The sequence below is a fragment of the Nesoenas mayeri genome (genome assembly GCF_963082525.1).
Source record: "Nesoenas mayeri genome assembly, chromosome: 2".
Lineage (NCBI taxonomy): Eukaryota > Metazoa > Chordata > Aves > Columbiformes > Columbidae > Nesoenas > Nesoenas mayeri.
In genome coordinates this window covers 66,011,461-66,037,470 of record NC_137543.1, presented here as the reverse complement: position 1 = coordinate 66,037,470, position 26,010 = coordinate 66,011,461, and the positions used below count along the sequence as shown (strand labels likewise).

General features: G+C 37.9%; 1 protein-coding gene across 1 annotated transcript in view; it reads left to right on the top strand.

Annotated features, from left to right (window-relative positions):
- The window catches only part of GABBR2 (gamma-aminobutyric acid type B receptor subunit 2), a gene marked incomplete at both ends in the record, with an annotated part of 486,339 nt that overhangs the window by 241,320 nt on the left and 219,009 nt on the right, over positions 1–26,010 (top strand). The window contains 2 exons of the mRNA XM_080339746.1: positions 7,635–7,826; positions 8,897–9,133. Of these exons, the coding sequence (XP_080195872.1) occupies positions 7,635–7,826; positions 8,897–9,133 (429 nt within the window). The remainder of the gene's footprint in view (positions 1–7,634; positions 7,827–8,896; positions 9,134–26,010) is intronic.

Genomic DNA, 26,010 nt, shown 5'->3' with positions numbered 1-26,010 from the left:
TCATGGGGTTCAGCTTCATCAAAGTTTACATCCTCATGAGAGGTTACATATGCCTAGTTCAGTTTCTGTTTCAGTAAAATACTTTGTGCTTGACTTCAGTAGAACTTAGGCATGGACTGCATGGTTAGCTTCTTATTGTTCTTATTACTTTCCTGTAGTGGAATTAAATTCCAAATCAAGCTTGAGCATTTTTCTTCATGTTAGATGGAAGTGTCATGGAAGCACTCGTACATAGAGCAGTAGATAGAGAGAACCACAAGATTTGAATCTTGTCCAAGAGTTGTGTTCAGGTGGTAATCTCTGCATGTATGTAGTTTAGCGTGTTTTTCTTTGAAACAACAAGAAATTCAAGCAGTTTCTACATATGCTAACGAGCCAACACTGATAATCTCTGCTACTCAAAATGTTGCTAATTGTACAGTTCTCATTCCCTTTTGACTGCTGTATATTTTATCTATTACATGAAAGCAAATATTGCTTTGTAAAAAATAAAGTTTTTTGAATTAAAATAAATGTAGTAAGACAAGCATAGATAAAATTCCATATCCTCACTATTTGTCTGTGTGTATGAATGTGCTGCAAACACACACAGTGAGATTGCTGTTGAAAGTAGTAAGATTAAATGTGGATCTTTATTTGTATATATTAAAAAAAAATCCCCAAACAGGGAGATTTTTAGTGGCCTAAATTTTGTATTGTTATTGAATTATTAGTCTAAATAACCAGATTAATCCTGTTTGAGACAACACAATAAGTATAAAAGAAAAGCAATAATGAAGGCATATAAATTTGAGAGGGTGTTTTTTAATGCTCACTTAAAGTTACCTATCTAAGCAAAGAAAGAAAAGGCAGAGAAAAATCTGAGAGCTCCATGTGCCTCAGGCACTTGTTGGCTCATTGTCAGCAGCTATCCCAGTTGCTAGCAAAATTTGGAAAGGAGATTGTGGAGTATATTAGGAAGAAACAAAATCTGTTTGCATCCAGAAGGGAACAGAAAGCATTATTTTCTTTTGTGTTTTCATTCTTCTCATCTTTGATCAGTCTTTGTATATAGATTGCTTTGTTCCGGCATTTAAATTGGATTGACAGAGATAATCTCTCATTCTTCCATTCCTGAAAGAAAGAGCTTCCGTGGCCCAGCTCCTCCCCAGATGTCTTGTGGTTGGGCCGGGTTTCCCCAGCTGAGGGGTCTTGGTCTGACCCATCTTCCAAACCAGTGCTAGGCAAGAGATTGGCCTTGTTCATGCCACTGCCCTTAGTAGCTCATTGCCTTCCCCTACAGCTGTTTCCCAATTCCATATGCCTGTGAGGACACTGAAGAAATCCTAGAAGTCCTTGGAGGGGCAAGGTGTCCTCTTGTCCAGCGTAGGGCAACAAAGATGATTAAGGGAGTGGAGCACCTCCCTTATGAGGAAAGGCTGAGGGAGCTGGGTCTCCTTAGTTTGGAGAAGAGGAGACTGAGGGGTGACCTTATTAATGTTTATAAATATATAAAGGGTGAGTGCCATGAGGATGGAGCCAGGCTCTTCTAGGTGGCAAACAATGATAGGACAAGGGGTAATGGAATCAAGCTGGAACACAAGAGGTTCCACTTAAATTTGAGAAAAAACTTCTTCTCAGTAAGGGTGCCAGAGCACTGGAACAGGCTGCCCAGGGGGGTTGTGGAGTCTCCTTCTCTGGAGACATTCAAGACCCACCTGGACATGTTGCTGTGCGACCTCACCTAGGCGTTCCTGCTCCAGCAGGAGGATTGGACTAGATGATCTTTTGAGGTCCCTTCCAATCCCAAACATACTGTGATACTGTGATACTGTGATTTTGGGGGGTGGGGAATGGCTCTTTCCCACAAGTGACCACTGCAACGTTTTGTAGCAACAGTTTGGTACAAACGTGGGTAGCATGTGTAACTCGGAGCAGTTTAAAGAGTGATGGCTACTTCTGAAGTACATTAGTGCCAAAAATACTAAGGTGGATTTTCCTGGAGACTGGAGAAATCTGAGAGATTGTGTATTTAGGCTTGTATGAATATATTTTTTTGAGTTTCAGCAGGACACTGCAGGAGATGGCAGTTCAAAATAGGTCATTTATATATTCATAAACTACAATATGTCAGTAAGCTTGTTATTAGTCATAAAATATAATGTTGACTCATGCACTCCTACAGCTATGTGTCTAAGAGCACAATAAGTTAGATATGTCCTGTTTTACCCCCTTTTCCCACCTGTATGTTCAGACAGGTTCCACTTGAGATTCCATGTTACATTTCACAAGGTGACTGACGGCAGACAGGGAAAGCCAGCTGGACATGAGCCAGCAGTGTGCCCAGGTGGCCAACAAGGCCAACAGCATCCTGGCTTGTATCAGTAATAGTGTGGCCAGCAGGACTAGAGAAGTGATTGTGCCACTGTACTCAAGAAGCTGCACCTCAAATCCTATGTTCAGTTTTGGGCCCCTCATCATAAGAAAGACATTGAGGTGCTGGAGAGAGTTCAGAGAAGGGCAACGAAGCTGGTGAGGGACCTGGAGCACAAGTCTGATGAGGAGCAGCTGAGGGAACTGGGGCTGTTTAGCCTGGAGAAAAGGAGGCTGAGGGGAGACCTGATCGCTTTCTGCAACTACCTGAAAGGAGGTTGTAGCATGGAGGGGGTTGGTCTCTTCTTCCAAGTAGCAAGTGATAGGACAAGAGGAAATGGCTTCAAGTTGCGGCAGGGGAGGTTTAGATTGGATATTAGGAAAAAATTCTTCACGGAAAGGGTTGTCAGGCATTGGAACAGGCTGCCCAGGGCAGCACTGGAGTCACCATCCCTGGAGGTGTTTAAAAGGCGTTTAGACAAAGTTCTTAGGGACATGCTTTAGTGCTAGAGTGAGGTTAGGTTGTGGTTGGACTTGATGATCCTGAGGGTCTCTTCCAACTGAAATGATTCTATGATTCTATGAAAGGCTTTTGGTTTGTTAAAGGAATGTGCTATTGTACTAGTGCAAGATGGTTGGACTTTTTTGTAATTATAGTCTGAATATTATTTTCTAGTGATCTGTGTAGGTGGGAAAATCTTTAAAACCTGCCTCAATTTTCTGACTGGATTCAACAATTGCTGTGAGGTTTCCTCAGGACATCCATCCTCATTTTCATTTTGCCTGGCTATTTCCTCCCTCTCCCCACTAAACACACACACACACACACGCACACACACAAGATGCAGAGCATATAACTCAAAGGTAAATGAACTAAAAGCCAGTTTAATTCAGTGGAAAACTTTGAAAATATTACATGACTAATTCAAGCCAAAGTGAATGTTAGCAGGTGTTTCCCACAATGATGTAAATAAGCTTAGCTGTTCATTTAATGCTAGTGTCAAAACCCGCAATTTTAGTTCTATGGGAAGTCTTAACTTTCTAAAGTTGTTTTCACCTCAGTGGATCGAATGCAATATTTTTTATGGAATAGAAATTAAAGTATTTTGCTCAAAACTTAACACTTTGGCAATCAAAATGGGTGACTGTGTTGGATAGACATAATCTTTTTTTTCATTTGAAATTGCATCTTCCCAACAAAAGCTTCAGTTTGGCAGAAAATGTAATTTTTTAAAAAATCGTTAGTGGGAATTTTTCCAACATATTGTCTTTAAGTTGTAGAGATAATGAAGTATAGCCATGAACACATCACGACTGATGCCTAGCTGATACAGTTATTTGTCTGAAGACAATTAAAGAAGATTACTATTATGCATAGGTCACTGAATGAGCTTCAGGTGGCTGTTTTAGTAAAAATTTAATAACAACTAAAGGTGAGCTTAATCAGCACCGTTGATACAAAAGGGCTGGACTCTGTTCTTGAGCTGATATAGTATTACTGCTGAGTCTGCTTCAGAATTAAAGGCAACTTTGATTTTTAATGAGAAGCAGGTGGCTTTTCATTGCAATTCAGAAGCCTACAGGCATTCTTGTAGGGGTAGGATATAGGATGTGTCCATACTAACATGTTGGAAACACAACAGAAATTGAATTGCTGTGAGGTTTTGCAGGCTGTATTATACAAACAGATAGTAATTATTTACTACACATAGAGGGATTTCTTACATAAATTTATTTGTGGTAAGTAAGCATCTCTTTACAGCTTCAAACGAGAATGAAAAGTTTAGAAAAAATAAATGAGTTCAGTCTCATGAGGGCAGAAAATATTCAGGACAGATTCCTGGCTGCTTGACTGCATCTCGGGGCTTTGCAGCTTAGGTGGGGCACGTAGGAAAGATAAGGTAGGACATGAGTACTTTGTGCTGTACTGATGGTATAAACCCCTTGTAAAACTTCGTCTTGCTCTTGTGTGCCAACAAATATTCCCCTTAGAAACTGAAACCTGTAAAAAGTGGTCTGTGTGCATTCAAACAGTTTTAGAAAGGTCTGCATTTTTCAAGGAAGTGTGTCTTTCAAGAGTCAAAATCATCTCCGTTGAGCAGAATCAACAGGGAGGAAATGGTGGCAGAAAGCATTATTTTGAAATAGGTCTTCTGGAACTCGAACACTGAAGTGTCTGAACACTAACAACTGTGCTGGCACTAGAAAAGTGACTGCATGGAGATGGTACTAAGCTTTGGAGAAGCTGATTTTGTTCCTCTTTTTGCCTTCCCCATTGTGCTGCTTTGACTGAAAATGAGTTAATTTTCTTCATGCAGTTAGCAACCTTTCTTTTTCATAGCTAGCATGGTCATTATTTGGACTTAGTTTGAGAACAAGAATTAACACCCCAGCACAGAGTTAATGTTTTTAATTGCTCTGGTCTGAGAGCCAAAGACACTCTGAGTGTTCTGCCCACAGGTGTGAGGCAGCAAGGGAGGGGGGCAGAGATGGGGCAGAGCTTGACTGACATCCAGACTGATCAATAAGAGCATTCCATCCCATCAGCTTCATGCTTCAGGTTTAAGGAGAATCGAGACCCTCCGGTCTCTCTCTTTTTCTTTCTCTGGGTTGTTCTCATTCTCACTCTTTCAGGCACTCTCGTTCTTGCTTGCTCTGAGGTGCAGTCCGGGGAGTTTGGTCAGGACGTTTAGTTTGGCCTCTTCCCATTTTGCAGAGGCCTCTGAGCATTTCTGCCTTTTTCCTCTTTTTTCACTGCTGGGGACCAGGTGCTGTTTCCTGGGACTGGTTGCTCAGCATGTTTGTGAGGTGTTGCCTTGGGTATCTTTTATTTCTATTTTATATATATATGTATTTACTAGTAATGTATTAGTATTTTGTTATTTTATTAAACTGTGTTTCTCTCAATCCAAGTTTCTCCCTTCCCTTTCAAATTTCTTCCCTGTTGGGGGGAAAGGGGTGGGGTTGAGTGAGCGGCTATCGTGGTTGTATTGCTAGCTCGGGTTAAAACACAACACCCACATTGCCCTTCAAACCTTACCATTCCACCAGACTGAGATATTCATTTAACACTAGTGTCAGAAACAGCAGTTTTAATTCTATGGGAAACCTTAGTTTTCTAATGCTGTTTTCACTGCAGTGAGATGAATGTGCTGTTTCTCATGGAATAGAAATTAGGGTATTTTGCTCAAAACTTAACACTTCAACAATGAAAATGGTCAACCACTGGGTTTTGTTCCTTTAAAGCAAAATCTAGACATGTAATCAAATTCTTGCAGTAACGTGAGAGTTTCAGTGTGACCTTGGGGATGATCCCTTGTTTCCAGGATGGAATTTCTGGCTATCTTGATTTTTTTAATTTCGAGCCCCATATCCTGGAACATTTACAGATTATGCAGGAAACAGGCACAAATGCAAACAGAAAAATTCCAGCAGCTCCAATTTCAGAATATTAATAGCCAATACTTTCTTGCAACACACAATTTGATACTTTAATCTGTATAGAGCAGGGGAAGCTACTGATAATTGTCCTTCTCTAAAAGCACAATTCAGTGTAACTTTGTGTCCTCAGAGATTTGAAAACTGTCAAATAAAAGACACTATATCACTAAAAGATCTTGAATGACCTCATTGTGTAATGGAAACCATTTTATACACCAGAAAGTATTGCAGGATTGCTGTTTTCCTCGCAGATGGACCTGGGATGCAGGGTTGCCATAGCTGTAGCCAGAGTAGAGATGTGCGGGAAGGCAAAACAGATGTGTTTCTGGAAGGATAGAATTAATGAGCAAGAGAAAGACAAATGATTTATGTGGACGGTGGAAAAAGTAAGATATGAGATGCAAGACACAGGGTTTCAGATCAGAGCGCTTTTAAGTGGCATTGTATACAAATGCATGAAATTTGATTTTGGCTGAACAAAAGCTTCTGCAACCAAACAAATCTGCTTTGTGCACAGTGCATTTGTGAACACCATTATCGTAGCCTTCATAGATTTAAAGCCCAATTTTAGTTTGGATATTAACTTATTTAGGAGACTATCCTATTGTATATTTTTTTGCTATTCATCTTAATCTGATAGGCTTCTGGTATGATCTTTAAGATATTTTTCAAAAGTTATGTTCTGAATGACTGATATGTAGTGTTTACATTCTCATAATTTCCTCCTTCTGTAACATTTTCTGTGAAGATGGAGCAGTTTTCCAGTTGAGTGCTAAGGCTGTAGCATATATGTCTAAAAATTGGAATTTTCATCTTATAAGTATGTCTTGTATCTCCAGTATTGTTTATATTAGGAGCCAAAGAAGCATGAAATCTGCTGTTTTGAAATGGAGTCTGACTGAAATGTCAAAAGAAATATATCAAGTTACAAGACAGAGAAACATCTGAGATAAAATTTGCTAGCTTTATCCTAGAATGCTCTTCACAATGGAATAGAATATCTGCTGTGAATAGATCAGCTTTTAGGCAAAACAGCGTATGTGCCTGACTAATAAAGTATTTCTGTTTCCTGTTTTATGTATCTGCTATTTATTGAAAGGAGGTAACAATCATCTTAGTATCTTGGAATCCAGTGGGCTATATTCAGTACTCAATATAGAATTTCAGCTGAAAAAATTTCTTTCTGGAAAAAAAAAAAACCAAAAAACAAAAACCAAAAAATCCCTGAAAATTGCTTGCTGTATCAGGTTGCTATTGATTTATGCTTCTCAGAAAAACTGCTTAGTTAACATCCCTGTGGTCTCCATTTTAGCACGGTCATATAATTCATATTTGCAACATTGTGATTTAGTGGTGCCTAGGATCCAGGTTTTCTCATCTAACCTTATCCTGTTCAATGTGGTCTTTAGGATGATATTAAAATAATAATAATTTAGTTTAAACGTGATAGCATGGTGGTCCTACCACTCATGTGCTGGTTGGGTTATGGAGAATTTTTTATGCGAATGTTGTGCCTCCTACCAGTGTTCCTCTTTATCTCCCGTGGTTTTAGAATTCAGTATTTTATTTTTCTGTTTTTGAATAAATGATATATTGAAAACAAAATAGGTTTTAGTAAATTCTCATTGCCTGAATTTTAAAGACAGGAATCTTCAAGAGAGCAGTCTTCATTATGAGCAAGTAATTATTCTAAACTGTTTAAAATACTTGTGTATTCTTCAATTATGCCATAATTTCATTAATAATGGAAAAAACCCAAACACGAACAGAAAACAATTACTTTTATGTTCAGTATGGCTATTATGATGTCTGTTATCTTTTGTATTTTTCTTTCTTTGTAGGCTTATGATGAAGAAATGTATGGCAGCAAATATCAGTGGATTATTCCAGGGTGGTATGAAAACCTTTGGTGGGAATCCTGGATTAATTCCTCACAATGTCTCAGCAAAAATCTTCTTGCAGCCATGGAAGGTTATATTGGAGTGGATTTTGAGCCTCTCAGCTCAAAAATGAACAAGACCATATCAGGGAGGGTTAGTATTTTTCCTCCAACTATTTTATTATACAGTCAGTTGTCTCACCAGTGTCTTGACGCAGCAAAGCACAGAGGAGGGAGGTGAAGTTAAAGAGTTCTTCTACAAAGAGAGCTCACAGTCATCATGGTTAGTCTCATCTTTCCACTGGTTTGCATTTTTAAAATATTTAGAAGTCAATTCCAGTTCTCTACAGGGTAAAGAAGCATTAAAGTCCATTGTCTCAAATCTGCCCTCCTCTGTGTGAACATTACAGTTAAATGGACAGTAAAGCTTGAATTGTAGTCTGCAATATCACCTGCTGCATCATGTCAAGTTAAATAGTTGAGCACAGAAATTGAAAGCTTTTATATTTAACCCCAGTCCTGCAAATGGCTAATTTCATTGCTGATTTGTGCCTCTTAGAACTAGGGGACAGGGCATGGGACTCCTTATAAATATGTGATTATGTGGTATTTCCATAAAGTACGTAACATTTTATCACAGAACAAATGCTTCCAAACTCTATCCAATGAAGAAACATGCCTGATTTTGCCACTTCTCATCTTTTTCCATCTGTCTTTCATGCCTTGCTGAGTGAGCACAAAAGACAGTTTTACAAAAAGGCCACTCTTGATAAGATGGCACACTGTAAACAACACAGTAAACTCATAAAACATTAGACAAATTGCCATTGAAATAATTTCACATCAAGTAAATAGTTGTTCAAGCAAAGATTATTTGTTTTCCATTATCCTTTAAAGTGTAATCAGACCACAAAGTTGCAGAGATACAGACTTACTCTTGGTTCTAGTATTATGGCTCACCAATATATTGGTAGCCTTGGTTGTATGAAAGCAAAATAAAACAAATTGCCATTGATACAAAGAAGGTCTTCCTCCAGTCTCACCATTACTCTTCTAAGTTAGACAGCACATGGGTTTTGAATTTGTTTCTTTCTTAATGTTTGTTTTGGCAGCCTTTACTGTATTAGTCTTTGAACTGAAGAGTCTAGCTCAAGGCATAGGTTTGGACCCAAATCTGTAAAATGTTAAGTGCTGAATTAAAACTGAGGTTTTTCTCCTCTCCAGACTCCACAGCAATATGAAAAGGAATATAATGCTAAGCGTGGTGATGGGCAGTCCAGCAAATTTCATGGTTATGCATATGATGGAATATGGGTAATTGCCAAGACTCTACAACGGGCAATGAAGTATCTCAATGCCACCAACAAGCACCAAAAAATTGAAGATTTTAACTATACAAACCATAAACTTGGCAAAATTTTTCTGGATGCTATGAATGAAACCAACTTCTTTGGAGTAACGGTAAGTCCTAATCACCTGTTTGTGGGGTGGAGAAGGCTTGTGATTTTGAGTCAGTAGCCAAAGCAAGCATTAAATTTTAAATACTCTTGTGAAAGAAACACAGTTGTGTATTTCTTGTATCTTCAGAACTTCCACAGCTCTTATCTTAAAAATTAATGTTGTTGCCTTGATACTCTTGCTCATTACCTGTCTTCTGATGCCAAGAGATGACACTGTATGCTTCCTCAGTTATGAGATGTTTCTCAAGCGCAGGTGTCATCTGAATTAACAACTCAGAGTGGTCTCAAGGGAACTGCCAAGTGTTGCAAGCTACACTGACCTTATAAGTAATTGTTTTAGCAGGAGGAATAGCTGGAATAAGATCTGAAAAGATGTCCTGTTTGACTCCATCATTTATTCTTTGTGGTAGGTTATAGTGCACTAATATCTCCAACTCCAGTATTGTACATCCCAGGTATTGTTACAACATACTTCAGTTGCCATTTAAGTGTATTAATATTTTGTACTTTTTCGCAGTCAAGTTCAAAGTATGTTGACCATGACTGAAGAAGAACTGGTCACATACAGTAATAACCTCATTCTGCTTTCAGTTGCACCATTGCAAATTCATAGTATTTTTTTTTTTTTTTAATTGACATTGCTTCTAGTTTTCAGCAGAGTAAAATGGGCAGTAGGAGTATGGCCCTAAAACTTCTTAATTACTTAACTGTGTTTGTGACAGCATCAGTCAGACGTTAAAGGCACATATATGTTCAGGAGTGTGCAGAGCCATACTTCTTCACCAAGAGAGCTGAGCAGACTCCATTTCAGGGGCAGGCTTCATGAAGCAGTGTACTTTTGTGGTGACGTTGCTAGATAAGGAATTCAGAGTTTTGCAGAAATGTGTATTTCAGCGGTGGATGGAGCGAGTGCTTTTAGGCACCTCGTTGCAGTGAGAGCACACAGAAAGTTGGCATAATTTCTGCCACTGCTTGTCAGATTCTGTTCCCATGTTAATTTCAATTGTCTTGGATATCAGTTAACCTCAAAACATGTTGAAGTAGCAGAACTAAGGATGCCTTTGTATAGACATCAACAATGAGGGCGGAGTCAGCTTTTTCATGTCCTTAATTGCTGAAGAAGCCTATGTTTTGTATCCCAGTACAATTGAAACTGATTTAGGATTTTAAAGTAAAAAACAATTATGTGGAAAGATGATACTAGAATCTAGTTGCCTGTCAAATTTGAATTTTGCTTTCTTTTTACAATGAGTTTGGCTGAAGGTTTCAGTAAAATAATTGTGCAGTTATGGGGTATCCCATTACATCCATAGCAGGACTGCGTCTTTGAGAAAACGTTCAGTCAGTAGCATCTGTGAACCAGACTCTGCAGGGACTCAGACATCTCTGTCCTATTCAAAACACAGCATCTCTCAATATGATTTAAATTGTATATTGCTATGTAGTTCCTTTTTCTTCTTTTTTTTTTTTTTTCTTTCCCCTTCTTAGCCTTTTTGCCTGTTTTTTAGTCTTGACAGTCAATTATGGTAAAATTGATAGATTTCATTAGCACTGCTTAATTGCCTTTCACTGCTCTCCCTCCAAAAACAACCCCAAAACCTCCAAGATGAAGAAGGTCCTTTTTTTATTAATTTCAGAGACACCAGCAAAACCTCAGAGATGAACAACATCCCTTCAGGGAGGGAATGAATCAAAGTTTCACTAACCATATTCGGCTGTGTTTATGTACTTTATTCCTCCAGGTATAATGGTTTTTAAAGAAATTACTGCACAATTATTCACTGCATTTAGTGCTTCTGTGAGGCAGTTTGTGAAACATTTCTCTTTACGATTGGTCTACCAAGTCATTGTGACAATGCACAGCCCAAATCTGGTATTTGCAAGGATCATAGTTCTTGTTCCTTATAACACACTAACAAAACCATTTTAATCAGAAAGTTATGGAGAGAAGAAAGCCTATAGCAGCTACACCTTTTAGGATATAAATAGAACAAACGATACTCAAGTTTTTTCAGACAGTGTGGAGAAGAAGCATTTTATAGCAGATATTAAGAGTTTTGCATTGAAATGTTCAGCAAGTTGAAGGAACAGATTGATTCTTACCAGAAATATTTTTAAACATTTTAAATCTTTAGTCTAATAAATTGCTGTCATTTGTGACTTAGTTTAAAACTTTCACTAGAACCTAAGTTTTAGGTCTCAGAGTGCCAAACCTCATTTCATTTTATTTTTTTTCCAGAAAACATAATTGGTATAAAATTTTGACAATTTCTTTTTAAAAAGTTATTCTAAACAGGAAAAATAAATTCATTCATTCTACAGTGTATATGCAAGATATAAAATGAGTTTCTAAAAAAAAGGAAGAAATAAAATGTGGGACTAAATCTGATCAATCTTCAAAAATTCATCCAATGATATAGTAAAAGAGGTTGTTAATTATTAGGTAAGAGGAGAAGGCAGACAAGAAGCTGTAGACAAGAAACTAAAAATGCAAAATCTGTAAAAAAGAGGCATTTTTATTTTTTCTGTTAATATGATAACAAAAACACTGTCATGTCATATATAATAAATCCCTTTACCCAATATTCATTTTTCTTGAAATTATTTATAGTAAACCATACACACACACAAAAATCAGTGTTGAGTGTTGGTTTTGGTGGAATTTTTTAAATAACTTTTAAAAGACCTGCTGGAAGTGAAATCTGCTGGGGGGTTGGTTGGTTGGTTGGTTGGTTGGTTGGTTGGTTTTTTGTTTGTTTGTTTGTTTTCTCTGGGAGACAACATTTAGAAAATAGCTTAGGGTATTGCCCAAAGATTGACAGGACTAATCCTCTTTTTGTGCATCAGAAACTCGGTGCATAGATGTTAGTTATTGTGATTTAACTACCAGAAATCCATGGCAAATAAAATTACAGCTATTCCTTAAACATCCTGAAGGTTCTGGTCTTTTTCACAAAATGGTTCCTTCTATTATTTTTCCCTTCGTGCTTACCTGACTTATAGTCATGTTGATTACCACATAATTTTCTCATGTGTTTTGAACACAGAGCAAGGAAACATACTTGGTCTTTTATCAGAAAACAGTAATACAGTTATCTGCTACACTTTTTCAAAGGTAAAATCAATATTCTTTGCGATGAGAAATGCAATACAAACAAACAAAAGACCCGCAGGGATGTTCCTACAGTTCTGTTAATCTGAATGTCCTAATTCTGCAGTCAGATCCCCTGACACTGGCTGTTTTCAAACTGAATAAGGCACCGTGTGGTTAGAATGGTCCATCTGCAATGACCAGCTTTCAGCATAGGAGTCCTTGTGATATGAGAATAACTTGGTTTTCATGGTTTACATTTTTCTAATTCCTTGCTTATCAGACCACTTATTTTTTAATGGAAAAGTTACTGAAACAACCACAAAAAATCTCTTAAAGGATTTGGGACAATTTTTTCCACTTTCCTTAATCCAGATAAAGCCAGTTTCGTAAATTGAATGCAAGTCTACCTCTCTAATGCCTGTTTCCTTGCTAAATATAACCCTCTTCTCGTATAGAACACGTTCTTTCAGATAACCTAAGTGTCAGGCAATGAAAGATAAGAAGTACTCGCACACTTTATTTTGGCACAGTTTAGATGTCCAAGGAGTCCTCTCATGTAGTTGGCAGAGCCACTGGCGGTAATTTAGAGTTGCAGAATCTACTGAGGTCTCTGTTGCAGTGTTACCACTTCAAAACAGTACAGGGTGATAAAGTGATGGGAAACAATAAATATATCTAGGGTATCTATGTTTCAATTATACAGCAGTTTATAGCATACTACCTATAACATGCCCCTCAGGTATATGTGAAAAACAAGGAGAATTCTCCGTATAGCTGGAATAATTCTCTTAAAGCAAGATTGTTCACCTAAAGGATTTAAAAAAAAAAAAAGCAAACCCACTATTTTGTGTAATATTACCATAGCATAACTTGTATGATTCATAATTGGTGAAGAATTAGTGCTGACTTCTCAGGATAATGAGTCCTATTTAGTGCATACAGAATCAAAATCCATCTAGAAAATAGAAGGATTTTGTTTTAGTAATCTTTTTCCTTTGTTTTTCTGTTTGTAAAGGCTGCGGATAGTTACATAGTACCCTACAACTACAGCAATATTTATATTTGTTAGCAAAAAATTGATTATACTTGGAAAGACATTAAACACCACATTTGTTCTCAGGGTGGTAGAAGCTTATGTTGATTCCAAGGGGTAGCTAGGTGGTGGGGAAAAAACAGTGTGTGTTGGAGACAATTTTTAATTTACTTTTTATGCAAAACATGACATTATTTTTAAAAATACTTCCCTCTAATTTTTTAATTGCTGCACCTTTGTCACTGATGTGATGTCATAAATGTTACGGTTCTGCCTGGTTTATGCCTGAAGGCCTGTAACTGTTGTGGTGGGGTATTCTGCTGCTTGAGTTTATTGCTGTTTTCTGTGATTATAAATCAGGCTTCAGAATTCTTAATTTATTTCTCATCCGTATGGCCTTCTATTATTTGTGTGTAATGGAAAAAGAATTACAGTGGAGGAGAGAGAAAATTAAATACAGTGTTGTCTTTCATGTCAGCCAGAGATTCTAGCACAGTGGAATAGAATTCTATCATGGTAGCTGCTGCACAATATAAACCACAGCCATGAAACAGCTTTCGGGTCTGTCCCTGGCATCCTGCATTCAAATGGATCCAGTCACGTTTCATAACTGGAAAAATGCTTATTGATATGAAGTTCATTTTGTATTTTGACGCTGATTATTTCTGAAGATCAATTTTAGCAGCTTGCTTCCACCTCTCAGGCTTCAGTAGCCACTGTGTTGTACAGGAATCTCAGAAATAAAGGAGCTTTTAGCATCAAAATAGGAACAGGGATTGAGTATTTATTCCTTGTCATCCTGGAAAAATAACATACCCTGAGACTGTTAAATTTGGGAATATGTCCGTCTTTGGTAAAAAATCAGATGGAACTAGGGTGGACTTCTGCAGAGTCAACTTATGCTTAATATGTGAAACTAACAAACATTTTTGTAGTGGCATTGATCATTGCAGTTAATTTTGCGTGAACAGTTCTGAATTAAGCCTCAAGACCTGTTCATAGCTGGAGTCAAATTTTCATTGTTGACATGGCCAGGGTAGGGCAGATAGCACAAGTATTAGGAAGAGGGCAGAAATTTTAATCAAGTAACTCCATGTTAATCTAGAGCAGTGCTTTAAAAGTACATTTAATTTTATAAAGGGGCAGGGGGGAGGTTTAGTGTGCAGTTGAATACCTAACACTATAAAGATATCTGTTCCTCAGAAATGTGTTTGAACATTCCATCAAATGTGATTGGTCTTCATTTTCAGCATTCCAAGATTTGCATTTGGCCATTCTCCCTAATTGGGTGATTTGAGGGAGTTCAATAAGCTAGCAAAATGCATAGTCAGAAAACTATAGATATGTATATATGTATGTATAAACATGTACGTGGTCACAACCTCACTTGACTGTTGTCAGACCTCAGTCTTTTCCTATGGGTTGTGAGTGTGATTTACTCTGAATTAAATGCCTTGTATTTCCTTTTGATTTTTCAGAACTTGCTTCCTCTTACAGGGTTTCTTGTGTAGCACAAAGAAAAAGAAAAATACTTGGAGTCTGGCTGTGTGCAAGACCTCCTACATCTCTTTGCTTTGCCTGAACCTTGAATCTGAGCTTCCCTCGGTGGAAACATGTTGAGTCTCTTACTTCCTTACTCCCTTCTGACTTCTGTGCATTATCCAACAGCAATGAGCAACTGAGAGTGGTACACAGGGTTGGTGAAATAATTTGCTCTCTGTATGGCCAGTTCATTTAGGAGACTCCTCAAAATAGAGAGCTGCTAAAGTAAGCCATCAGCAAGTCCGCATAGGGTCATAAACAATGTTTGCTCATTAGGAAAAATCAGTGCAAATGTTTTCATCTGCCAACAATGTAAAACTGCATACAGAAGGAAATCCTAACTTTTTGAAGTGAGAACTGACATTAACTGTGACATTTCAAAATTAGCCCTCAAGCTAATTAGCAGTTGACTATTTAATAGTTTTAGTAGGTGGCAAAAAAAAAGGCTTTAGTCGGAACTTGTAGAACAGTTATTACTTGTCGTTCTAATAGGTGGATATTTGATGAAAATAAATGAACAACATACATTTACAGAAAACCTAGTGAAACATTTTTGATGAGCTGGCTAACATCTCTTAGCTTCCTCTGCTCTGTATTTAATATTCTCTGTATCTAGACAGTGTTTACCATAATACATAATATGCCTTAGAAGCTGCTTTGTTGCTACTTTGGGTAAAAGAGTGGAAGTCCCTACAAATAATAAAGAAACAAAGCTTTACTGAAGGTGATTGTGTTGGCTAAGTGGTGGTGTGGGTTTGCGCTTCACCAGATAGTTCTCCTTTAGGCTTCTGAAGAATTAAAGCACATTTCAGTAGTTCCATCACCCTGTTTTTCTGATATGTAGCTGCCTATCTCAAATCCACTTTTTTCTTTTTTTGGGTATGGTTTCTTTTGTTTGGCTTTTCTGCATTCTTTGAACTTTAGTGCTGAAAGACTAAAGAAAAAACAAAATTTACCAAATTTGGAAGCTCTGTCTTGCTCAAGATCAGCAGTTAAGCTGAGAAAGGCTATCAGTGGTTTTAAGGAGTTTTCAAAACAGTTTCTTCCTCTGCCAGTTGGTTTTATCTGAGATTGGTATAGAGGGCCATTAAAAAAAAAAAAAAAATATATATATATATATATACACACATATATATATATATATATATAGAGATATATATATATATACTGAAAGAGGGGAGAGCCTATAAATGCTGGACAACCAACACAGGAATTACAGGTTCTGGTACCTCTTGCATAAGCAGGAGATGTTTTTTCCTGATGGTTAGATCCCATTTTGTGTGCTGTTTAGATCGAAGTACTACGTAGAAAAGGTGCTCCTTTGCCACCCCTCCAGCATGTAGTAGAAAAATAAGGAAAAATGTTATATACCTTCTTTGATTGCAGCAAAGCCCTGTCCCTCACTTCCCCAAGTTCTTTTTGACAAGAGGTAGGTAATGTTCGTGTGCCTGTTGAAAAAGGAGTACGAGATAAAATCTTACAGAGACTTATGGAGAAGTGACCCTCTTGCAGAAAGTGTATCAATGAAATATCATCTCTGAAAATTAATATATTATAAAATGTGGGGTAGCTCCATCCACCTATACTGTGGCTTCAAACCATGTCAGTATCCTGTGATCAAAAGCTGATGACACATCAGCATGGATCTTTGGTGATGATCCCATATCAGCAAGAGAATATGCACATCTCTCTTCTCCATATGCAAGCCTGTGGTAAACAGTAAGGATTTGCAATACATACTATAAGAACCATTTTGCCAAGAGTCTCTTGTGCAATGGTAATCCAAAATGGAAAATCCAAAATGGAAAATGTGCAAGGTGTGTGGTGTTGACAATGTTGCCAATTTCTGATTTTCTCTTTGTGAAAATTAGCTATTTATTTCACTGGAACTGCAGCTGTAACCTCCCAAGGAAGGACTAGAACATTGATGTTAAGGAAGGTGTGGGTGGGAAGTGAAGCATGATGGAGAAGGAAAAGTCAAGGGTGCTTTAGTTGTGCTGGGATCTGATGCAGTTCTTGGTAGCTGTGGTAGAACATAATATGTCAATTAATACAGTAGCCTAGTAAACAACTGTAGCACAGGTTAAAATTATTTTGAACACCTTTCAAGTGTTATTGCCTGTAAAGGAAGACTGCACCTTCCCCGAGAAAGAAATGTCTTAAGTGAAGAGGGAAGGGACAAAGAGTCAGCAGGGTCTGAGATCCAGATAGGGAGTCCCTGAGAGAAGTGAATCCATAGCTATGTCCCTAGCCCCCACACAACTTTTTTTAACAATGAGTCTGGAAGGTAAGACTGCAGGAAAAGGTGTATTTAGGAGAACATAATGAGAAAAGAAAAGTTTTCCTGGAAAGCTTTTGTGTAATCTGCATCACGGAGCTGTTCTGAGTTTTCAGTCTCCAGTGTCTCCTGTTCTGACTTGTTCAATAGTGCATAGAGTTTAATGAACATATTCTCACCTGACTGTGCTTTTCTTGAACCTAATTTTACTGTCCTTGTTGAAGAGCAGATCATTAACAGATTATATTAATTCCATAGCAATACGTCCAGTGTAGACATACATGTATGGACCATGTGTTTACTAGAGAGGCCATGTAAGTGTTGACACACATGGAGCGTAATGGTCCTGAAGAACCAGCTGGGTTCTTTTATGGTTACTTGACAGATGATGTGTGAATTGAATAAGATCAGGCTGGCATAGGCACAGCTGAACCATGCTTGCAGGAGAATTTTTGCAGATGTCACAATGATGTATAGGCAAAAATCTATGAATTACAGACCTTCCAGGGTAACAGTGTTTTTCAGTGGTATAGTTATTGCTGCATTTGGTGTTGCTAAGAGAAGAAAAAAAGATGCCGCTGCTTCTATCTGCTACGTCTCCATTAGAAATTACAAGGAAAGACACTTTTCAGAGATCGTAGAATCATTTAGGTATAGAAAAAACCTTTAAGATCAAGTCCAACCATTAAGCTAACACTGCCAATCCACCTCTAAACCATATCCCTGAGAACCTCATCTAAATATCTTTTAAACGCCTCCAGGGTTGGCGACTAAACTGCTTCCCTGGGCAGCCTGTTCCAGTGCCTGACAACACTTTCACTTAAGAAGTTTTTCCTAATATCCAGTCTAAACCTCCCCTGCCGCAACTTCAGGCCATTTCCTCATGTCCCATCACCTGCTACTTGGGAGAAGAGACCAACACCCTCCATGCTACAACCTCCTTTCAGGTAGTTGCAAACAGTGATCAGGTCTCCCCTCAGCCTCCTTTTCTCCAGGCTAAACAGCCCCAGTTCCCTCAGCCGCTCCTCATCAGACTTGTGCTCCAGACCCCTCACCAGCTTCATCATCCTCCTCTGCACTCTCTCCAGCACCTCAATGTCTTTCTTATGATGAGAGGTCCAAAACTGAACACAGGATTCGAGGTGAGGCCTGACCGGTACCGAGTACAGTGGCACAATCACTTCTCTAGTCCTGCTGGCCACACTATTCCTGATACAAGCCAGGATGCTGTTGGCCTTGTTGGCCACCTGGGCACACTGCTGGCACATATTCCAAGCCCTCAGCTGCCCAGGGTCTCGAGGATGAAGTTCACCAAACATAGTAGAGCCTTCATTTGTTGTATATTCTCTCAATATGAACAGTGGTTAAAGTAGCATGATTAGTTACTCTGCACCAGCATCAGTCTGCTAACTCTTCCCTCAGACCTTCCTCTGGTTTACCTCCCTTTCCTCCTAGAAGAAAGCCCTGCAGAAGAGCCTGTGTTAGCCTAAAGTTTGAGATGTGAATGCCTTTCAGTCATGACTCTGTAGTTAAAAAAGACGATGATTTTAGAGATAACGTATTTTAGAAATGGTATAAAACTGAATTCCTGAGTGCTGGGGGGTATTATAGTTCTTGTTTTATTTTCCATGGGAACAGATGTTAGGCCTGCTGCCTTGGGATGGATCCAGCTCTGCTAATACCACTCTGTGTACCTAAAACTCTCACTGAATTTTCGGATGGAGAAGGAAGTTATTATTTACTAGCCTCACACTGGGACTCTTCTGGAACCATGAATGCCATAAAGATGCAAAATTTTAGTATTATTTTTCTCACTTATTTTATTAGAGATAGCTTCTTAATATTATTCCACTGTACAGGCAAAGTATAGTAAGATTTTACTGATTTGATCCTGTTTCTGTTTCAATCAGTGGAAAATCACTTTTAACTTTGTTGTGAGCAGGGGAAGGTTATTACCTAGCAAATGCTTTAATAAATTGTGAATATAATGCCAAATGTTGTTCTAAAATCCTTTTTGCTCACTGAAAATTTAGAAAAAAAATTCTTCTGAAATGCTTTCTAGAATAAATTAATATATTTTAAGCGTACTAATCAGTTGTAGTGCTGTAAGTTAGTAATGAATGATTAGACATGAGCTTGTTCAAGCACATTTGGAGAATGCCTCTAGATAGTGTACTGTGTGGAATTTAGTGACTCAGATGTCAAATAACTCTGAGCGATTGAAATAATGTGGTGGTGTCTTGGCAATTTAAAAAATAACATCTAGCGATGCCTAGAAAAGGCTGCAACTTGTAATGCAGATCATGTAAGTCAAAGAAACACTGAATATTTTAGTGATCAGTTGTCCTCATTATAGATATTCTTTTGGCACAACAGTGTAATCCTTAACTGGGTATCAGATATTTGGGAATATGAAATTGCAATATGGAAAAAAGATAAAGGAGAAATCTCATAGAGGGTACAGACAATATTACGAAGGTTGAAGCAACTTGATGACTATACAGAAACTGTTTGTGAAAATTTCAACCTGTTTTATACTGCGCTTTGAAGAGCTTTTGTCATACTACTCTAAAATCTTCTCTTTTTGTGTGTGTGTGTTTTATATTAAGTATTGACAGTTTTGAGAATGATTAAAGCACATAAATGATACAAATATTTCTGAATATGCCAAAATCTTAAAGAAGAATCATTCAGGAAATAAATTATAAAATGTAAAATTAGTTCAAAACTGCTTATTTTAATCCTTTACACCACTGACTTGGATACTTTAAGAAAAGAAATAAGAGAAATGCATTTTTCTGACAATTTTTGTGTCATATTTACAAAGATCTGTTGATTTAGATTAATTGGATTGTTTCTCTTCATTGCTGTATAGTTGCATGGCAAACTTTAATTTATGTTGTTTTCATCTAGGCTACACTGTCAGTGGTCAATTTTAAAAGGCTTTTAACAGGAGTCTTTTTTGTCTTCGGTGAAATTGACATTGATGTTACAAGTATTAGAATTTAGCCTGATGTACCTTAGAGCAAAATTTTCCCTGTGGACTATTTTGCAATGTGACATTTTTTACTTTCTGACCAGCAGGAGAAAAAAAAAAAAAAAGAACCAAGCACATTTAAAACTGTATTTTAATTCTCCATTCCTGCTGCAGTACTTTTGAGATTTTAGCTTTAACAATTAACGTACTCTTCACTGCTGTTAATCTTTATGACAGCTCAAGGCAAAAATATTCCTTAACTTGAATATAACGTTTTGCTGAGTGTGAATCCACCTGTAATATTAAAAATGGTGTTACTAGCTGACTTAACCTAGAGATGCTCTGAGGCTGTCAGTTCTGATCTTCAATGGATTATATTTTCATACATCACTGCTCCTCTTTTCTGGCAGTCATGGTTTCTATGATGAACTAGTTTTCTTCCTTGGAGAGGTGCTCCAGTTGCAAATAGGATTCTTAGAGCCTGCAAGCATTTTAGCAAAACACAGGAAAATGAATGTGTATTGTAGACAAATGCACAGTACATTTTAAAATAGTTTCCTAGGAGTTCTGGAATGGACTTTTAGGACTTAGGTATTTGTTACCTTCTGCTTTTCTCCCCGCTGTCTTCTCGTAGCATTGCAGCAGGTTGTTGCCTTAGCAGTTGCTGGCAATTAGTTTTTTTTTTTAATTATCTAGCCTCTGTTAGAGTAATGTTAAGATAGTGTTCTTTTTTTAAGATTTCATAATGCATCAAAGATCTTGCACTTCAGTAGAGTATGAGGTATGGCAGGACTTCCCCCTTGGAGTCCTTCACATGAAGAAACTTGTGGCAGGTGAGGAAGCACGAAAAGCCGCCAGGCCCCTTCTAGGAGAGCTCTGCTGGTGCTGAGTCCCAGCTTCACACCTGCCATGACAAAACAGGCAGTGGCCAAAGGCAGCATTTTGTAAACTAAATTCAGCTGCCTTTTTTTTTTTTTCCTTGACCTCCTCTTTTGAACAATTTGTGAATATTTCTAGAAGTTTTAGGAAAATAATCCCAGGATTCTACCTTCTGCATTGTCACTCACTTTATACCTGCTCCATAATGACAACTGAGGTTGTCAGTGTATAAGCTGTTTTAGTCAAATCTAGGTCCCATCATGCTTCATTTGTTGAATCTTTCTGTGTGACAATAGTTTTGCCAGTTCTGTAATTTTCAGTGACCTCAAACTGTCCCTGTACTCAGCACTGGTGAGGCCCCACCTCAAATCCTGTATTCAGTTTTGGGCCTCTCATCATAAGAAAGACATTGAGGTGCTGGAGAGAGTGCAGAGGAGGGTGACAAAGCTGGTGAGGGGTCTGTAGCACAAGTCTGATGAGGAGCGGCTGAGGGAACTGGGGCTGTTCAGCCTGGAGAAAAGGAGGCTGAGGGGAGACCTGATCGCTGTCTGCAACTACCTGAAAGGAGGTTGTAGCATGGAGGGGGTTGGACTCTTCTCCCAAGTAGCAGGTGATGGGACATGAGGAAATGGCCTGAAGTTGCGGCAGGGGAGGTTTAGACTGGATATTAGGAAAAACTTCTTAAATGAAAGTGTTGTCAGGCATTGGAACAGGCTGCCCAGGGAAGTGGTTGAGTCACCATCCCCGGAGGTGTTTAAAAGACATGTGGATGAGGTTTCCAGGGATATGGTTTAGAGGTGGACTTAGCAGTATCAGGTTAGCAGTGGGACTTGATGATCTTAAAGGTCTTTTCCAACCAAAGTGATTTCATGAAAATTATAACCATACCCACTAACCACTATTAGGATCAGAATATTGTTTCAGAGAATGGTGTAAAGAGCAGTTCACACTTCTCTGTGTTGTTGATATTTTTAATAGTATCTATATTTCTATATATTCAGGCTCCATCATCTAGCCAAAGCTTCATGATACCTTATTGTCTCTTGTAACACATCTTTCTGCCTCTCATCCAAGAACTTATTGGACTGCTTTGATAATGCTACAACTTGTGTATCCAACTAAGATAAGTAAACCTTTACCCAGCTTTCTTGCTGAAGTGGCATCACACCTTTTTGGTTGAGTGACCCTTCATTCCAAGCACGATCTGCACAGTTTCTGTGTCATACCACTCTTGTAGTATCAGTAAGTGTAATAACAGTTAATTTAGATGAAACCTGCTCTAACCAAAACAAGATAACCTAAATCCAAAGAATAGTGCTGACCATGTAAATAAAACTGTCCAAGGCTGACATTTCCTTATCACTACAGAGAACACTCTGTGTGCTGTGTGGTGACATGTAAAATTCTGAGAGTCACTGTAATACTGAAAAACTGAAGAATATTCTGAAATAAACCAGTGCAAATCAAGAGATTATAGAGAATGATTAGGGGAAAGAGTTGGGCACGTACTGTTTTTCAAAATCAACAGAAACTATGTTGTTTTTCCACCTATGGTGGACTGACATATGGGTTTTTGTCAAATCTATTATCAGTATGCATAAATAAGTTCTTTAATGGGAAAACTGAAAAACGCAGTTATAGATTATTGTATACCTTGCACATTGTGCCTCAAAAACTTCTGGTGAAACTCTTCTGTCTGTGCTATTTCAATTCTCTCTCATTCGTTTTAGCCACTGTATTAGACAGCGGTTCAGTTGTGCTTGATCACGTAATTAGAATGACATTGTGCATAAGCAGTTACCATTATCAGTGCTGCAAAATATGCAGAGCTAAAACCCACAGCTAGGGGCTGTGAAGAATATCATCCCAGGAGCGAGAGATAGCAGCAGAGAACCTGGCAGTTTTCCCTCCTTCCCTCAGCCACCCTCTCTGAAGGGCAGGGTCCTGTTCCACATGGTGCCTCTAGGAGGACAAAGCTTGTTGAACCATTTGTGGAGTCTGGGGAACTGAAGGTCTGGCCTCACCTGGCTTTCTAGTCCTGCATGCCACTACTCGACTTGCTGTCTGATGCAGGGTGTTGATGGGGCCATGTCTGCCTGGTGACTGTGGGGCTACAGCCTCAGCATGTTCATATTTTGCTGCTTTGGCTAAAATGTTCTTCAGAAGTTACGATATGTTTCAGGAGTTACAAAGGGGAGAAGTTACAGTGATCAGAAGTGCACATCTCAGCTGAATGTGAATTCTGTGAGACAGAGGTAAACTTCTGTAGCCCAGAGGCTCTTATTCTGCTGAACTCAGATGTTTGCTGCATACCAGAGAAGCATGTGAGCATCTCCAAAAGAGGCTGCAATTATATTTTCTAATTGAAAGTGTTAGACTTTCTTGACATTGAGTTTTCTGAGATCACATTCACATCTCAGAAATATTTTTATTGGTGCTTTTCTTAGGAATGACCCTGAAGCTTGATATTTGAGTTGCCAAATATCTATCTTGTCACTTAATTTCTTCTTCTTTTTTTTTTTTTTTTTTTTAATGAAAATATTTTCCTGGTGTCTTGCTGCAAAATTTCCTCTCCATTGTGCCAGTTTAACTGATATTGAAGAAAGGCAAATGTTTAAAAAATGAATTATGACACCACAAAATTTGATCGGGGATTAAAAATATGAATTGCCTCAGGTAACTTAAAGAACAGAGAGATCAGTTAAATTGCATCTAGGAGTAAATCAATCAAGCTACACATTCAGCTGGGGAATAATTGTTTGCTGGTTCCTTTGGTTGTGTGCAAAGGAAACCAACCCAACATTAAATACTGGGTCACATACTAATAGTTGTGAGTTCTGTGTAGACCTCAGATATATCTCAAAGCCATTTTAAAGTCCTTTCCTTTGTTTACTCTGAAGTTTATTGTTTTGTAAATTTTCATGTGATTTTAAAGCTCCTTAATTGAATTTATCCTATACCCTATTCGTTGAATGCAAAGACTGTGGTGCTGTGGAAATTTTGATCTATTTGTATATAGAAGATGTTTGCTGTTAGTTTCCATGGTGAAGATGCAGGTTATTTTGTAGAGGTCAAAGGGCCACAATTACTATTCTAGGAAAGATTTGGTGCTCAGTTTTCAGCCTAATGTTTCAGACATGTGTATGTTTGTGTCAGGTTTTTCCTCATGCAGGAATAAGGTGAAAGTTTATGAGAAGAAAGATCCTTTAGTGGGTATTTCCTAACAGTGCAGTAGACCAAATTAAGATTTTCCTCTGCATTAGGTCTGTTTTCCATAACACAGCTGTTAAATCCCAAGGAACACAGAAAGGGCTGGTTCCCCACTTTGAGGCAACCCCATACCAGTGAGGGAGTGGAGGGAACCTGGTCCAGGGCACTTGTAGCACACATGCCAGCTGCTCCTGGGATGCAGGAAAGGCTGTGGCAAAGGGGACAAAAGTCTCTGTAGAAGTGGTTCAGAAAACATTTGGATAAGTGGTAAGTGTTATGGATCAGAAATATTAAGCATACATTTCCTTAAAACCTTAGTAGTTGTATCTGAGCCACAGAGCTCATAAATTTCTGTAGCTGTTACAGAAAATAGCATGCACATGGAAGGAAGGAAGAAAGGAAGGAAGATCTTGTAACTACCTTGCCAATTATTTATTTTCAGATCTGTTTTTTTAATATATTTAGGCATTTGGGGTTTTTAAGAACTGGGCATTTTAGATTTCTGTATTTGCATGGTGTATCAGTTAGTAAATGTCAGCTGTTAAAAATGTTCAGGCAAGTAAAGATACAGCTGAGCACCTAGAATATTGTTTTTCTTGTGCAACTTATTATTTTATATGTATTTAAACATAAGCATACTGTGTTGTATTTCTGACTGAAACAAATCTGTAGATTATTTCCACAGGAAAGTGAATGATGCACTTTATGTATATCTTGGTAATCGTATTATCTGCCTTATGCATTCAGGGCATTTTAGATAAGCATTTTGATGAAAGCGTAAACTTGTTCAAGGCTCATCCAATGATGAGTGCTGGAAAAGAGTGTATTAGAAAGAACTCCATAAAAATTATAAAATAAAGATGGAAGAATGTAACTATTGCCCATTTCAAATGTCAAACTACATATTTCTCCACTGTAAATCAGGGAACATGTAATGTGTAACCAAATGTTTAAAAACTTATAGAATATTCTTTCTGTGCTTCTAAATACATATACTTAAATATATTGGGGCAGAATAGCTGAATTTCGTATTTTATTTCTGAAAAATATTTTCACTGAGGTATTCAAACTATTGACACTGGTATTTCTCTTAGGCTCTGATTAAGTGAAGTGCTTAAGAGAACACTGAATATTAAGCATGTGTATTCCAAATGTGCTGGCAAAGGGCTATATTGAATCAAGTCTTAACAGAGTAAGTTTGTTATTTTGCAAGATAGGTTGTATCTAAGTTAAAGAAACACATAGAGTCAACATTTGGTAACCTCTCTTTGTGAAACTGTTTTACAATATCACAAATACTAGCAGAGAGAATAAACTTGTTATACAAAATGTGAGTATTATACAATTTTTAATGTGCATCTCAGTGAAATTAAAGGCATGTCAGACTTAGGTTTTTCAGTAAATGCATGCCATAGCCCTTGGGGCTTGTCATGGCTGAAAATCTAGTTTGTGACATGCTTTTCACTTCTCTGAGCGATGTGCAAGGCAATTCTGCTACCCAAACTGCAACACTAGCAGAGATTTACCATGCTAGGTTTTAGAGACTACATGTATTTTGTGATTTTAATTTATAAATAGGAATATCAAATGGAGATAATAAAATTACAATAATAACTTCAGTGTTAGCTTGCTTTTATTCTTTGACATCTGCAAATGCTTTTTAAAATACAGAAATCACGAACTCCTCGCAGTCAGCAACAAAACGCAGCTGTATGTGATGCAATCCAAATACAATACAGCAACCTTATTTTCTCTTGTGTCTTTTATACCAACCATATCTCAGACTGCTTTCCACAACACTCAGTAATGCCAGGCAGCACATAGGAGATAGTAGCCAGGGAAGAATCTGGTCCAAACGCCCCATG